We start from the raw sequence: 16,464 nt of genomic DNA on the forward strand, positions 1-16,464 counted from the left end.
CCGTCTTCCGCTCACGCCCCAACATCGTGCAGCCCGCCTCCAGTGGTGTCGCGACAGGCGTGAATGGAGGGACGAATGGAGACGTGTCGTCTTCAGCGATGAGAGTCGCTTTGCCTTGGTGCCAATGATGGTCGTATGCGTGTTTGGCGCCGTGCAGGTGAGCGCCACAATCAGGACTGCATACGACCGAGGCACACAGGGCCAACACCCGGCATCATGGTGTGGGGAGCGATCTCCTACACTGGCCGTACACCTCTGGTGATCGTCGAGGGGACACTGAATAGTGCACGGTACATCCAAACCGTCATCGAACCCATCGTTCTACCATTCCTAGACCGACAAGGGAACTTGCTGTTCCAACAGGACAATGCACGTCCGCATGTATCCCGTGCCACTGAACGTGATCTGGAAGGTGTAGGTCAACTACCGTGGCCAGCAAGATCTCCGGATCTGTCCCCCATTGAGCATGTTTGGGACTGGATGAAGCGTCATCTCACGCAGTCTTCACGTCCAGCACGAACGCTGATCCAACTGAGGCGCCAGGTGGAAATGGCATGGCAAGCCGTTCCACAGGACTACATCCAGCATCTCTACGATCGTCTCCATGGGAGAATAGCAGCCTGCATTGCTGCGAAAGGTGGATATACACTGTACTAGTGCCGACATTGTGCATGCTCTGTTGCCTGTGTCTATGTGCCTGTGGTTCTGTCAGTGTGATCATGTGATGTATCTGACCCCAGCAATGTGTCAATAAAGTTTCCCCTTCCTGGGACAATGAATTCACGGTAATCTTATTTCAATTTCCAGGAGTGTATATGTTGACCTTGACGGGCCGTTGTAGTTTATGTTCATTTCCAATGTCAACGACTGTCACTTAAAGTGCCGTCACTAGGCCAGTCACGTTATGATTTCATCACAGCCTTGCAAAAAGAACACAATCATCGCCGTTTAATAAGTATCACCTACGCCCCCTCATCACTATGTTCAACGACTTGTCACTTATATCGACAATGACAACAGAGAGTACTGTGCGTGTGGAAAACATGTAGATCTTCTTACACAACTGTTGCACTTGAACACCTCACCTGGTACAAGCTTCGAACTTAGCGGTGATCAAACCTAGGGGATAACAATCCGCTCGATAGTGTATTACCTATTGTTACAACCTGTTCAGCCAATGTTAATAACAGGAATACCTTCTCCTTGCGATAACACTGAGCGCTAAATAAATATGTTCCTTTCTGACGTAAGCTCATTTAACTGACTATAAGTACATACCTCCTCTGACAGAGCTTTTTCACTGTCTTGGGCTAGGGTGCGTCCATCCACGGTTTTGAGAAAGTCTACGAGATCTGAGGAGTTCTGCCCCGAATATCCCAAGTAGTTCGCGAAGCGTATTGCTCTGTCTGTTGCGTTTTTGGAGAAAGCCCAGGGGTTCAGCGCTGACCCGCTCATTGCTATGGCGTTCTTAAAGAGACCTGCGAAGTAACATTGGTGTGGATTAGTCATAGTGCAAACTTAACATTGAAGTATAAATACCTGTAGACTAACATAAATGAAATTTATATTATTACCATTCTAAAGGAATGGCATTATATGCATTCTCCAGGAATTCCGTCCTTCATATGCAGTAGAATGGCAAATTGTTTGAGATGAAGACAGCAAATGAACTGTGTGCTCTTAATATACTGTCAACTTTCACAATTTCGTTCTTTGGTTAAAGCGACTTATGGAGTATATCAATTATCTCGGTGAACGTATATATCAATATACTGCATGTATAGAAAACCGAGAGAACCTTAACTTCTTTCAATGAATTAAACACATATCATACGAAGTATTTTATGGAGCAAGAAGTATGTATAATGCAAGATAGAAAGTCTGGCATGTGTTTCAAGCATTTATTATACATTAGTACACCGTCAAATTTCAGACGCTGTCTGTGACATTAAATTGAAACATCATGAAGGCGTATTGCAACAAAGGCCAAACTGGATATCCAAATGATTAGCACGTCAACGAATTTGCACAAAGTAATTTCACGTTATCTACATTTCCTACATGTTTTATGTTATTTATTTGCAACTTGCTTCATTACAGTATTTGTAATACTACATGTTTAGGCTTAATTTTCATACGAAATACGCATGAAACAAGTCTAATTGTAACGAATTACAATAGCAAGAGCGAAAAGTATACCATTAATTATAAACACAATAGTAAATTTCTGTGTTTTTAAGATTTTCAGGTAGAGCAATATTTAACATCAAAGAACATTGTTATTCATAAGCCGGGATAGGTAGTTGCATTACAAAATTTAAGTATTTTAGGTACAGCTTTAGAAGAGCTGCTCCATATACGGGATTGGTGAATCCTTTCCACGTAGTATTCGTCCTTAGTACGTGCGTCTCATCATTCAGTTCACTACACACTTGTAAAACATGATCGACTGTTTGACCACCCTCTGTGCATTATAGTAAGATACTAATTTTCCATGTCTGGTTAACATTTTTGTAAGATTAGATGACTACTATAACTTTATAGTATGACGATCTCGAACAATAGGTGAAGAGCTTTTGAAATCGCCTCTTTTGTAATTTCAACCATTCTGTTTCCCATTTTTCTTTTGTTGTTCATATTATTCTCTTTTGATCACAAATGGAGGAATTCTATTGTAGAGACATGTCGCGTTTCCTCGAGCTGCTTGTTTGGTAAGTGCGCCAACCAGTTCATTCTCGGGAGTTCACATACGGGTCTCTGTCCATTCGACGTTAATACACCATTTCGTCTGATTTTGGTTTTGATCTCTTCTGTCAAAAACACTCGTGTTCAGAAAAATCTGAATACCATGAACATTAGTATGTTCTGCAGAAATGATTAGCAAATGATATGCAAATTGATTAAATTTATCAATTAATCACCCCCGCCCTCGACCACCCCCACCCCCAACCACGCCCACCTCCGCCCCTATCCAATCCCCACCCCCACTCCCGGATGAATCACTTATTTTTCTCAGCCTGCACGTAGGTCCCACCTCCTTCCCCCCTGTTCACCCTCTCTGGGAATTTCGAGTTTAAGGGAGAACGTCTAATTTTGCCTGGCGGGAAATTAAAATTGGTGGCACTCTTTCTGGGACTGGACTGAAATCCCAATTGCATCCCCCCCTGTAACACCATCATACCACTAGAGGCACTTGGAATTGACGGGAAATTAAAAATGGCGCTGCCTTTTCCGGGACTCTAAGCCTGATTATGCTGGATGGAAAGCCCAAATGTACCTCCCCCTACACATGGGAACTGTCCAGATGCAGGAAAGGAAGGTTAGATTAGTGTACTTCGTTTTTATCGTGTAAATGAGGCAAGGATCAGGCGTAATTACGCAATTAATGATAAAGATCAGACCTAATTACACAACTCTACACAAAGCGCTGCACAAGGACGGCATAAAAGTACAGTACAACTGAAAAATTGACGGTAACATGCAACTGCCGTTATTCTGTTGGGAAAAATTTTCGCAGTACCACTCGAAACTGACAGATATACGAACTCTACCCTTCACCTACAAGCTGGCGGGAAAAAGGCGGGGGTGTAAGATATTAATCTTTTTGGCAAAAAATACGTTTCACTGACGAGATGTTGGTGTTGGACAGAGAGGAGTTTAAAAAGTGTGTTGCCTGTAAGCATACAGTATCTATCGCTTTTTGACATCAGAGTTCTCAACAGATATCTGCACAAAAGACAGCCTGCAGCATAGGTAATAGAAGCCAATACACACTATCGCAACTGATGGAGAAAAATGCGTCACTGCTCTAATCACACATCGAAATTGTCGCGAAAAAACCAGCACTCATAATGAAAGGGTCCTAGTGCAGCACATGCACTCGGGAAAATCGTCGTCCTGAAAGACTGAAAGGGAGGGGGGTAGTTGAACGTGCACTCTCCTCGATGTACAAAACTGCCAAAAACTGAAGCCCTCTCACCTCCCCTCGCGCCTACCCCGCTTCCTCCGTCCTTCCATCCACCTAGGGGGAGAACACATGCTTCTTCAAACGGCCAGATACTCCGCAGAGCGTCTTGCGCTCCCACTGCCACCCCCTCTGCATCTGCTGGCCAGTGGATGCGTGTGAAACGTGGCCTGCATTGAGGCGGCGTTATTAGCACTAAAGGGAAATTTACCAGTAAACCCTGCCCATCCAGAGACCACTCCAAACGCCTATTTCAAAAGTCGGTTGTTTACGAAACAGAAAGCCCCTTCTGCCCAAAGCGAGTGGAGCCTCACACCACAGTGCGTTCAGTACAAAGCGCGACCGAGCATTGTCTAAAGAGAGAGCTGTCGTCTCTTAAGGAACTCGCCCGCAGCAGCCCGCAGTTCTGCGCTGGACTGTTGAACATCAACATGACTCCTATAATAAAGCAACTATTAAAAAAGGAAAGCAGAATCACGACAACAATAAATGTCCTCTTTCCACAAAAATAGGCAAAGTAAATTTTCCTTAACTTTTATGAGCAAAATTGGTATAATTTTTATTTTCCACTGCAAGATACACTCCTGGAAATGGAAAAAATAACACATTGACACCGGTGTGTCAGACCCACCATACTTGCTCCGGACACTGCGAGAGGGCTGTACATGCAATGATCACACGCACGGCACAGCGGACACACCAGGAACCGCAGTATTGGCCGTCGAATGGCGCTAGCTGCGCAGCATTTGTGCACCGCCGTCGTCAGTGTCAGCCAGTTTGCCGTGGCATACGGAGCTCCATCGCAGTCTTTAACACTGGTAGCATGCCGCGACAGCGTGGACGTGAACCGTATGTGCAGTTGACGGACTTTGAGCGAGGGCGTATAGTGGGCATGCGGGAGGCCGGGTGGACGTACCGCCGAATTGCTCAACACGTGGGGCGTGAGGTCTCCACAGTACATCGATGTTGTCGCCAGTGGTCGGCGGAAGGTGCACGTGCCCGTCGACCTGGGACCGGACCGCAGCGACGCACGGATGCACGCCAAGACCGTAGGATCCTACGCAGTGCCGTAGGGGACCGCATCTCCACTTCCCAGCAAATTAGGGACACTGTTGCTCCTGGGGTATCGGCGAGGACCATTCGCAACCGTCTCCATGAAGCTGGGCTACGGTCCCGCACACCGTTAGGCCGTCTTCCGCTCACGCCCCAACATCGTGCAGCCCACATCCAGTGGTGTCGCGACAGGCGTGAATGGAGGGACGAATGGAGACGTGTCGTCTTCAGCGATGAGAGTCGCTTCTGCCTTGGTGCCAATGATGGTCGTATGCGTGTTTGGCGCCGTGCAGGTGAGCGCCACAATCAAGACTGCATACGACCGAGGCATACAGGGCCAACACCCGGCATCATGGTGTGGGGAGCGATCTCCTACACTGGCCGTACACCTCTGGTGATCGTCGAGGGGACACTGAATAGTGCATGGTACAGCCAAACCATCATCGAACCCATCGTTCTACCATTCCTAGACCGGCCAGGGAACTTGCTGTTCCAACAGGACAATGCACGTCCGCATGTATCCCGTGCCACCCAACGTGCTCTAGAAGGTGTAAGTCAACTACCCTGGCTAGCAAGATCTCCGGATCTGTCCCCCATTGAGCATGTTTGGGACTGGATGAAGCGTCGTCTCACGCGGTCTGCACGGCCAGCACGAACGCTGGTCCAACTGAGGCGCCAGGTGGAAATGGCATGGCAAGCCGTTCCACAGGACTACATCCAGCACCTCTACGATCGTCTCCATGGGAGAATAGCAGCCTGCATTGCTGCGAAAGGTGGATATACACTGTACTAGTGGCGACATTGTGCATGCTCAGTTGCCTGTGTCTATGTGCCTGTGGTTCTGTCAGTGTGATCATGTGATGTATCTGACCCCAGGAATGTGTCAATAAAGTTTCCCCTTCCTGGGACAATAAATTCACGGTGTTCTTATTTCAATTTCCATGAGTGTATAATTCGCATCTCATTATTTTTCAACGTCTATTGAAGTGCACCGCAACCGATCACACATTATCACCACAGATATGTCCACCATGTGTCAAATCAGGGAAAAAAATTCCGACAGTTTTCTGCGAATATTACCGATCAGCGCAGAATGCCCTCGTTATCCCGAAACCGTCATCAGAGTAAAGAAAAAGCGAGAATTTAAATTCCGAAGAAAAAACATCTATATTCAGCTTATTGAACAAATTACACAACCTGAGAGCTTCTCTCGCGTTCAGTGTCTGTAAATAAATGTCATGCACATGTGTCTTACAAACACTTCAGACAATCTTCCACACCATTGGATTACATGTCGGGAAAAGAACACATTCGACAACAAGAAGCTATAATTCAAGAGGATGTAGCTGTTTTTACACTGTGGAAGGTCCTGTTTTACCAATGCATTGTATTGTACTGTATGGAGCTGAGGACCTAAAAACGACGGAGAGGCTTCGTCCTCGCCGTACACCTCAGTAGTTCACAACCCCACAACACGCTACAGCAGTCCACTCACCACACCACCGCCCCACACCGAATCCAGGGTTATTGTGAAGTTCGGCCCCCAGTGGACTCCCCAGGGAACGTCTCACACCAGACGAGTGCAACCCCAATGTTTGTGTGGTAGAGTAATTATGGCGTACGCATACGTGGAGAAAGTGTTTGTGCATCAATCGCCGACACAGTGTAACTGAGGCGGATTGAGGCGAACCCGTCCACATTCGCCGAGGCAGATGGAAAACCGCCTTAAAAACCATCCACAGACTGCCCAGCACATCGGGTGGATTCGTGCGGGGGACCGGCATGCCTTCCTGCCTGGAAAGCACTGCGTTAGGCCACAGGGCTAACTGGGCGGGCTTGCTACATCATAGTAGCATTTACGAAACAAATTGTGAGAGCCTGTCTCGCCCAGTGTAGGAGTGATATTGAAATTTCGTTAAAAGATATCGCCGCTACGATAAAAAAAGAAACACTTGTCAAGAATCATTCCATGATGCCCTAGACACCTCTTCCACCTGCCAGGCCGCAAGTCATTAATATAAATTGTTGTTGTTGTTGTTGTTGTGGTCTTCAGTCCTTAGAATGGTTTGATGCCGCTCTCCATGCTACTCTATCCTGTGCAAGTTTCTTCATCTCCCAGTAGCTACTACAACCTACATCCTTCTGTATCTATTTGGTGTATTCATCTCTTGGTCTCCCTCTACGATTTTTACCCTCCACGCTGCCCTCCAATACCAAATTATCGATCCCTTGATGCCTCAGAACATGTCCTACCAACGATCCCTTCTTCTAGTCAATTTGTGCCACAAACTTCTCTTCTCCCCAATCCTATTCAATACCTCGTCATGAGTTACGTGATCTACCCATCTAATCTTCAGCATTCTTCTGTAGCACCACATTTCGAAAGCTTCTATTCTCTTTTTGTCTAAACTATTTATCGTCCATGTTTCACTTCCGTACATGGCTACGCTCCATACAAATACTGTCAGAAACGACTTCCTTACACTTAAGTCTATTTCTCAATCTAAACAAATTTCTCTTCTTCAGAAACGCTTTCCTTGCCATTGCCAGACTACATTTTATATCCTCTCTACTTCGACCATAATCAGTTATTTTGCTCCCCAAATAGCAAAACTCCTTTACTACTTTAAGTGTCTCATTTCCTAATCTAATTCCCTCAGCATCACCCGACTTAATTCGACTACATTCCATTATCCTCGTTTTGCTTTTATCGATGTTCATCTTATACCCTCCTTTCAAGACACTGTCCATTCCGTTCAGCTGCTCTTCCAAGTCCTTTGCTGTCTCTGACAGAATTACAATGTCATCGGCGAACATCAAAGTTTTTATTTTGTTCTCCATGGATTTTAATACCTACTCCGAATTTTTCTTTTGATTCCTTCACTGCTTGCACAATATAGAGATTGAATAACATCGGGGAGAGGCTACAACCCTGTCTCACTCCCTTCCCAACCACTGCTTCCCTTTCATGTCCCTCGACTCTAATAACTGCCATCCGGTTTCTGTTCAAATGTAAATAGCTTTTCGCTCCCTGTATTTTACCCCTGCCACCTTCAGAATTTGGAAGAGAGTATTCCAGTCAACATTGTCAAAAGCTTTCTCAAAGTCTACAAATGCTAGAAACGTCGGTTTGCCTTTCCTTAATCTAGCTTCTAAGATAAGTCGTAGGGTCAGTATTGCCTCACGTGTTCCAACATTTCTACGGAATCCAAACTGATCTTCCCCGAGGTCGGCTCCAGCAGTTTTTCCATTCGTCTGTAAATGATTCGCGTTAGTATTTTGCAGTCGTGACTTATTAAACTGATAGTTCGGTAATTTTCACATCTGTCAACACCTGCTTTCTTTGGGATTGGAATTATTATATTCTTCTTGAAGTCTGAGGGTATTTCGCCTGTCTCATACATCTTGCTCACCAGATGGTACAGTTTTGTCAGGACTGGCTCTCCCAAGGCTGTCAGTAGTCCTAATGGAATGTTGTCTACTCCCAGGGCTACTTCATCTACATCTACATCCTCCTCCATTTCCATAATATTGTCCTCAAGTACATCGCCCTTGTATAGACCCTCTATATACCCCTTCCACCTTTCTGCTTTCCCTTCTTTGCTTAGAACTGGGTTTCCATCTGAGCTCTTGATATTCATACAAGTGGTTCTCTTTTCTCCAAAGGCCTCTTTAGTTTTCCTGTAGGCAGTATCTATCTTACCCCTAGTGAGATAAGCCTCAACATCCTTACATTTGTCTTCTAGCCATCCCTGCTTAGCCATTTTGCACTTCCTGTTGATCTCATTTTTTAGATGTATGTATTCCTTTGTGCCTGCTTCATTTACAGCATTTTTATATTTTCTCCTTCAATCAATTAAATTCAATATTTCCTTTGTTACCCAAGAAGTTCTACTAGCCCTCGTCTTTTTACCTACTTGATCCTCTGCTGCCTTCACTACTTCATCCCTCAAAGCTACCCATTCTTCTTCTACTGTATTTCTTTCCCCCATTCATGTGAATTGTTCCCTTATGCTCTCCCTGAAACTCTGTACAGCCTCTGGTTTAGTCAGTTTATCCAGGTCCCATTTCCTTAAATTACCACCTTTAGATAGGCTAATTAGTTACAGTAATTTTCTTTTTTTTTCAATAGTCGGATTACACTCACCAGGTAGGTCAAATGGGAATCTGTGGAGGGAAGATGATGTTTTTGTCAAGGAACACTACTGAGAAACGACATTTGAAGCTGATTGCAGAGGAAATTTACAAGAGTATTAAAAACACAACCGTAGCGACTATGCTACCGTCACCCTGGATAAAAATCTGTCATGACTCTGCAGGCACACGCGAGGCACTGATAGCATTATGCTTTTGGGTCAAATGTTGTATGTGTTTTGGAATCGAGTCAATCCATTCTACCACATACTTGCGTTGGATCCATAGAGATGTCTTAATGATTACAGACGTTAGTGAACTATATTCCTGCCAATCTCATATCTCGAAATGAGTCACCTTCTTCGAACCTATCTTCTAAGGATGCCATACAGTAAAATCACTAGCGCTGTTTTCTAGACAGTCCCTCTGCATCTTGGTCGTGATCGACATCGCTTCCAGACATCGTATGACATAAGCTATACAGCTACCACAACACATGCTGGTAGAAATAAAACACAGAGGCGATGTTTCTTAATGACAAAAATGTGGAAGACATCGCAACATATGGAAACCAGAAGAGTTTGCGGTCTCGTACAGCGCTTCCAACAGCTATTCGAAGGTGATGACCTGTGAAGTTAATCTCATATTCCCTATCAACAGGGTAGTGGATGTATCGGTGCTCCGTTTCGAAAAGCAATATTCTTTCATTTTGCTCTGCGGTACATGATTTCTTTTTCAGTGTTGACCATCGCTGGGAGGTGCTGTTCACAACACGCAAGGCGTAGCAGAAATAAAAATTATTGGTGAAAAAAATTAAAACATGTGAAAGCCATCGTAGCATATGGAAATAGGACGAGCCTGTAGCAATGAGGAACTCTTCCAAACAACTGTATTAAGGTGATGACCTGTACATTTAATCCCATGTTCCACAGCGACAAGTAGCAGATAGCTGGGGTTCCACCAAGACTCCCTCCATTATGCGGTAATCAACAGCATACCCAGTGGAAGGTCTGGAAGAGAAAGACACCATTGATATGGCGCAATGTCCTGTAGTACACACCACAGTTGATAGCGAGAGCAATTTTACCCACAAGTTGTAGAGAGAAATACTACCACATTCTGCAACCTGTGTAGAAACAGTGTGAGCTAAGTTAATGGTACAGGAGCATGTTTTGACCACTCGTTTGAAATGGGAATTTGTTATTGTAGCTCCACCAACTATGTACGATGTGTAAGGTCAGCGCCAAACGAAGCCTGCTCCTGCAACGCGACATAGTATAAAAGACACTACAAACAGTTATGGTGCTGTTTCTTATTGGGGAAATTAAGAAGCCTCAACATCATATAGGATCTGCAGTCCAAAGAAGATCTGTGTTCCTCAGGGTCCTTTCAGGTGTATCACCCAAACATCCTATCATCGTTATTCTGCACCATCCAGCAATGAAAAATTATGAACAATAGAAGCTCTGCTAATTTCATCTGATAGATTTTTACTGCATCTCTCTCTTCTGATATATCGAAAACAAATACCACCTACATGCTGGCATCGAGAATATGTGGCGATGCTATTAAATATGCAGGTTTTGATCCATTGGAGCAGGTGGCCAATGATCGTCGCTTGCACAGACTGGTGTAAAGTTTCATCGCCTATACTGTTTGAGGTCCATATCCCACACATTATCAGCCACAGGAGAGGTTCCCTGTTGCGTTGTTTGATACACTACTTTTTCTGCTATAACATGCTTTGTACACTGTCATACATTTTGTTTCTTTCAGCCACAACTTCAACGTCTGTGTCAGGTTCTAAACTGTCATTAATACGTTTTGTCCATTGGCACCCCCAAAAAAATAGACATCGCGCGGTGTAAATCATGTTGTTGCTGCTGATCCCACAACACACCCACACGCTGGGTGACTGAAATAAAGGACAGTTACAACATTAGGAAGAGTTCTGAGGTATTGTGAAGTGTTTGCAAACTGCTGTCTGAATGTGACTGGCGACCTCTACGTTTAAACTCATCATTCACATTGACGGAATAGCTGATGGTGCTGTGTTCCGTTTGATTGATTCCTCATATTGCTGCCATGTACGCGTTAGCCATCCTGTGAAGGTGTTGCCCCCTCCACCAAGATTCTTTCTCTATCTCAAACAAGTGATGTCGGTCAATCGTTATGTGGTAATCAACAGCATACGAGTGAACGGTTGGGATGCAAGAGACACCACCAATGTACTGTAATAAAATCATAATAGTTGATAGCACGATCAATTTTAGCAATTTTGTCAACACCGACCAACCACACGGCAGCATGTTTACCAATTTTTCTATCATCGCTAAACAGCCCCTCCCCAACTTTACGAGTACCATCGCGAATGTAAATAAATGACTGTGCAGTACGTCCATTCATTGTTTATACTGTTTATTATCAAACAACTATGTCATCAAATTATACCAGACAGTGATCTGCATAATTCTAATACCTCAAGCATTGTCATAATTTATGATCTTTCTCTATGCGGATGGGAGTCGCAGGGTATTCTCACATTCTTAGGATAAAGTTGGAGACCGAAAGATATCCTCGCATTGTCTTTGACCAACACTCCTTGCACCTGACCAGAAGGAGACCGCTATATTCCACGTTTCGTATAGAAACAGTGCGAACCAAGGCTGTAACTGCTGTCCCGCGTTTTCCAAGAACACAAGAGTTCTGCAGATGCTCGAATGTCGAGGAGGTTAGCACCCCTTATCGACGTTCAGTAGATATGAAACTGTAGAATGTTGCCTCGGCGGAAAATAAAAGACTGTTTCCCCTGTTCCCGGAGCTTCCATCTCAACATTTTCCCGTATTCCTTCGCATGTACAAGAATTGTTCTGCACTAAACAGAATACATGCAAATACTCCATCAATTTCCCCACATATGAGCGTAATTTTCTCTCAATTTATATGTGTTTCCGTCATTTTATAGATTTTGTGTCACTCCTATCCACGCGATCATGACATTACTTCTCGTTCTGTGTTCTACAATCGCTTGTAAATGTAGTACAACTGCCAACACCTAGCGAAAATGCAATATTTTTCTGATTGGGTGGCATAGTATAGTCAGGATTCCAATAAGTCATATTAATCGCCTTACTTTAGGTTCCAAAAGTGTATTTTTCAGCACAAACTCCGCTCAATGCAACTGCCTTGCGCTTCATTACTGGAAGGGCCGGTATGTCTACATGGTACCACCCTAATGATCGACGACAGAGCTACATCAATAATTTCCACATTATTCACATACCACTTGGCGCAAAATGCATGTTTCATTGGGCCAAACTGATGGAACTCGGAAGTTGCGAGATCTAGGTTAAACGGTGGATGAGGAAGAACAGTCCATTGTAGTTTTTTGAGCTTCTCTCTGGCGAACAGACTTTGTGGGGCATTTCATTATCTTGGAAAAGGATAAGTCGTTTGCATCCATTGATCATGTTAAATAAGTGTTTTCGCACGTTCCAGCCTCGCAAGAGTCACAGCTGTGTGCGACTGGCCAGCACATGGGAGATCGGACAGGGTTGCACAACTTTGTTTCAATGTCAGACGCCTCGCTCAGCGACTCACCATGCTTTTGTCCACTGTCCACTGTCAATTCCGCTACCTACCGGAACTTCACGAAAGAATAGTGGCTGAAGCGAGAATATTCCACGATGTCGCACAACAAGTTCTGTATTTTTTCATCCTAAATTACTTATTGAATGCATTACTTACTGAACTCCCCTGTATATAAGCACAGAAAATATAGTTTAGTTGTTTGCTGTCCTTGTTGTTGCAATTTTAACGATCAGCACTGAGTTAAGACTGAGTCAGCCGTCCATGGCCAATAATGCACGCCGTTCTGGGATTATACACGATTTAAAAGCAGCACGATATCAGTTGCTGTAGAGGTAACTGGTTCTTCTTTATGTGTTCTTTCCAGCAATATTGCGTATAGTTCGACATTGTTCACTATGCCTGTACTGACTTTTACGGTGAATGACCAGTAATTGAAGTAGCTGTTGTTTACTAGTGAGGACTTAAAGCCCTTACAGTTTACTACATATACCGCAGCAGCATGTGGTACTGAACTGATTATGCAAGACGAAGTAGATTCTGTCTGGTAAGATGATTCAGATTGTTTCATTACACCTTACAGTTTTTAAGAATACGACATTTGCTAATTAATATCTTAAATCGATATACACAACAAGACTATAATGACGTAGTTCGTTCGTTATTATTGTCATAGGTTTCCGTTCCAGTCGTGAATGATGTACAGAAAATCTGCTAACGCTAACTCCTTGAGTTGCAGTACCTTGTTCTTACCGACATGATTACTTCGCGAGACACGTTGGATGAATCAGTTTGTAGCTCATATTTTTGAAACTTTTCTCTGGGAAATACAAGTGTGATCCAGAATGCCTCTCCTGCATCTGTCGTTTTGATGTTTTGCGCGACCGCTCTTGCTAAACGAAACTGGTCCCTCTATTTCCTTTATCAGCCGTTCCTTGTAAAGGTTTCAAACAATCAAGCAATTTTAAATAATCGGTCGAATGAGGATTTCTGCATTCACTACAGCTGCTATGTGGTGTCACAGGCTCTCACTAGCACCACCACAAAAAAAAAAAACAAATATAGCTTGTGTGGTATCATGTATCGATACCAAACCACAGGCGTAGCAGTTGGAAATGTAGTTGCAATTTTCCGTAAGAAGCTGATAGCGATCGTGCAGGATCCAGCGGACCCAATGGTGCATGCCTGCTGAGCCACGCCTTCAGTATTTCTGGACTTCGAGAGTACCCTGCCGCCACAATACAGGGCGGCGAGACGGAGCCACTCAGTCCCACCTGTGCTTGGAGCATCTTCGCTTCTAGATGCTACGCAGGCGCCGCCTAGTCACGGCTCTGACACCATTGTTCGATCTGTAGTGCAGGGACCACCTTCTGGTTGGTACTGAGAGCTGGACTTATTTCTTGCTGCATTATTTTTAATGAGTCCTCGTACACTTGGAGAAATCCATGTTAAATAAATCTTCTGTTTACTGTGTTAACTTGTTGGCTAATCACCTCTGCTCCCGTCCAGCTTTCCTGCAACGACAGTTGCCACCCCTCTCTTTAACCTACCTCTCCTTACTGTGGTACACAAAGTCGTACACACCTCGGAAATCAATTATGCAAAGGAGTTCTGTACGATTCTTAAGCTCCAGGAGCGCTTTACTACCGATGAAACTCATGCCTCACGGTAGCACCCATTGAAGGGAGAAAGCAAAACGTGTTTTCTTGCTGTGGTACCGAAATCTCGATTCGGAACACATAGTGTATTAAACAACCATAGTTAACTGCTCCTGGGAAGCTACTGTTGGCTACCAAGTGAAACAGCGCAGAAGGTATGACTTAAGAACTACGAGTCTGGCGATGAGCACTATGGGACTTAACATCTATGGTCATCAGTCCCCTAGACCTTAGAACTACTTAAACCTAACTAACCTAAGGACATCACACAACACCCAGTCATCACGAGGCAGAGAAAATGCCTAACCCCACCGGGAATCGAACCCGGGAACCCGGGCGCGGGAAGCGAGAACGCTACCACAGGACCACGAGCTGCGGACACTTCGAGTTCTAAATTCTGTGAAAGAGGTTAATAACGCATCTTAAAAGTTAATGCTAATTTACCTTTGCTAAGTGGAGATAGGACGTGGTAGTGAATGGAAGCTCCTCCTGCGCTTTGGCCTAAGATAGTTACTCTCTCTGGATCGCCACCAAACGCCGCTATGTTCCTCTGCACCCACCTCAGAGCCTCCACTTGATCCTTGAGGCCCATGTTTCCAGGGACGACATCATCTCCCGTGCTAAGGAAACCTAGCCAGAGAATAAATAATTAAACCGTTTGCCGTCAACATAAGGTACCATATAGATCAATACATTTAATATTACCTGTTAACTGAACTCGCTGACATCTGGCATTAGGATAAAGCATTTAGAAGATACGAGTCTTGTGACTTGTCTAAGATCCTATTTTCTTTCCTTCTATCAGTATAGCCTTGTTTCTGCACCAAACATTTCAACTAATAACTTGCAGTGCCAAAAGATTATTTTAGATTGTCAGTATTAAATTCTGACCAACATTTTTTTTTCTTTTTCGCGTCAGTATGAGTTGTATAAACTAAACGAAAAGCTACTTTGTCTTGTTTCACAAAATTTAATATCCGTAACAACCTAGTTTTGAGTTTGTAACCCCATTTTCAAGTACAGAACTGATTACAAAAATGGACCCAAGCAGAGACGAACACACATCAACTTCTTCAACCAATCGCTGCAAAACAAAAAACTACCCAAGTTATGTTTTTCCCCTGTTAAACCCATATTGTAAAATCGTAAAATAAATTGTCTTCGTCAGTAACAAATAATAATGGAAATGTTTAGAGTTTTCCCCATCATCGGCTGTCTTAAGCGAATCCTTTTGAGAACCCTGCTTATCTGGCGTAGCAAACTAAAATCTCTTAGTTACTACAAAACATTCCTTGGGCTCGATATAAGATTTAACAAAGTTTCCTTTCAGATCCTGCGGAACCACTACCGATGCACTTCTCTGCGAGAAAATTCGTTGGAAACAGAGGAAACACCAACATCAACAAATGGCTAACGGACATTGTAATCTGCTTGGGGTACAGAGGCACACTCACAAAACCATAAAGAGAACTACAGCGAATCAACAGAATGAAAAAATAAATCTCCTTTTTCAGAAACAAATACGAAAGATGCAAATACTCATGCATATTACCCAGCAGTCCCAGGCGGTAATTCATAGTGACAAACAGAACGTCGTTGTCGACGAAGTAGTGAGGCAGGCTCAAAGAGCCGCTTCCTAGAGTGAAACATCCTCCGTGGATGTAAACCACGACAGCTTTCAGTGCTCCGCTCTGCGACGGGATCTGCATAGGAATTGAGAATAATAGTGGAGAGCATGCAAAAATCTTAAATACGACGGTAGTAGTAACAATAAGAGTGCAAATATCTACTTGTAATTATTTCAAGATCCTGGTCTCATTCAGCATGAAACTGCCAGGAAAGTATTACTGTAATGTATTAACTAAAAGGAGTTATGCTTCCACTGAGACTGCACTTCTTTGAATAAAATGATTTTTCACGACTGCTGGGCAATTTCTGTTTATCGATCATACTAAAGCGTGCATATACGTATGGTCATGTGTTACTAGCCGATCATACATAAAAAAACAGAAAATGGCTAGGCCTTTTTCCAAATAAATAGTCCATCGAATTTAATGCGCTCGTACG

The 16,464-nt window shown here is 43.9% G+C and overlaps 1 protein-coding gene across 1 annotated transcript in view; it reads right to left on the bottom strand.

Annotated features, from left to right (window-relative positions):
* LOC126320668 (esterase FE4-like) overlaps positions 1-16,464 on the bottom strand; it is a 78,974-nt gene that overhangs the window by 49,127 nt on the left and 13,383 nt on the right. The window contains exons 4-6 of the mRNA XM_049994086.1: positions 15,950-16,100; positions 14,842-15,027; positions 1,279-1,478 (exon numbers count right to left, since the gene is read on the bottom strand). Coding sequence (XP_049850043.1) covers positions 1,279-1,478; positions 14,842-15,027; positions 15,950-16,100 — 537 coding nt within the window. The remainder of the gene's footprint in view (positions 1-1,278; positions 1,479-14,841; positions 15,028-15,949; positions 16,101-16,464) is intronic.

The sequence above is a fragment of the Schistocerca gregaria genome, chromosome 2 (assembly GCF_023897955.1).
Source record: "Schistocerca gregaria isolate iqSchGreg1 chromosome 2, iqSchGreg1.2, whole genome shotgun sequence".
Lineage (NCBI taxonomy): Eukaryota > Metazoa > Arthropoda > Insecta > Orthoptera > Acrididae > Schistocerca > Schistocerca gregaria.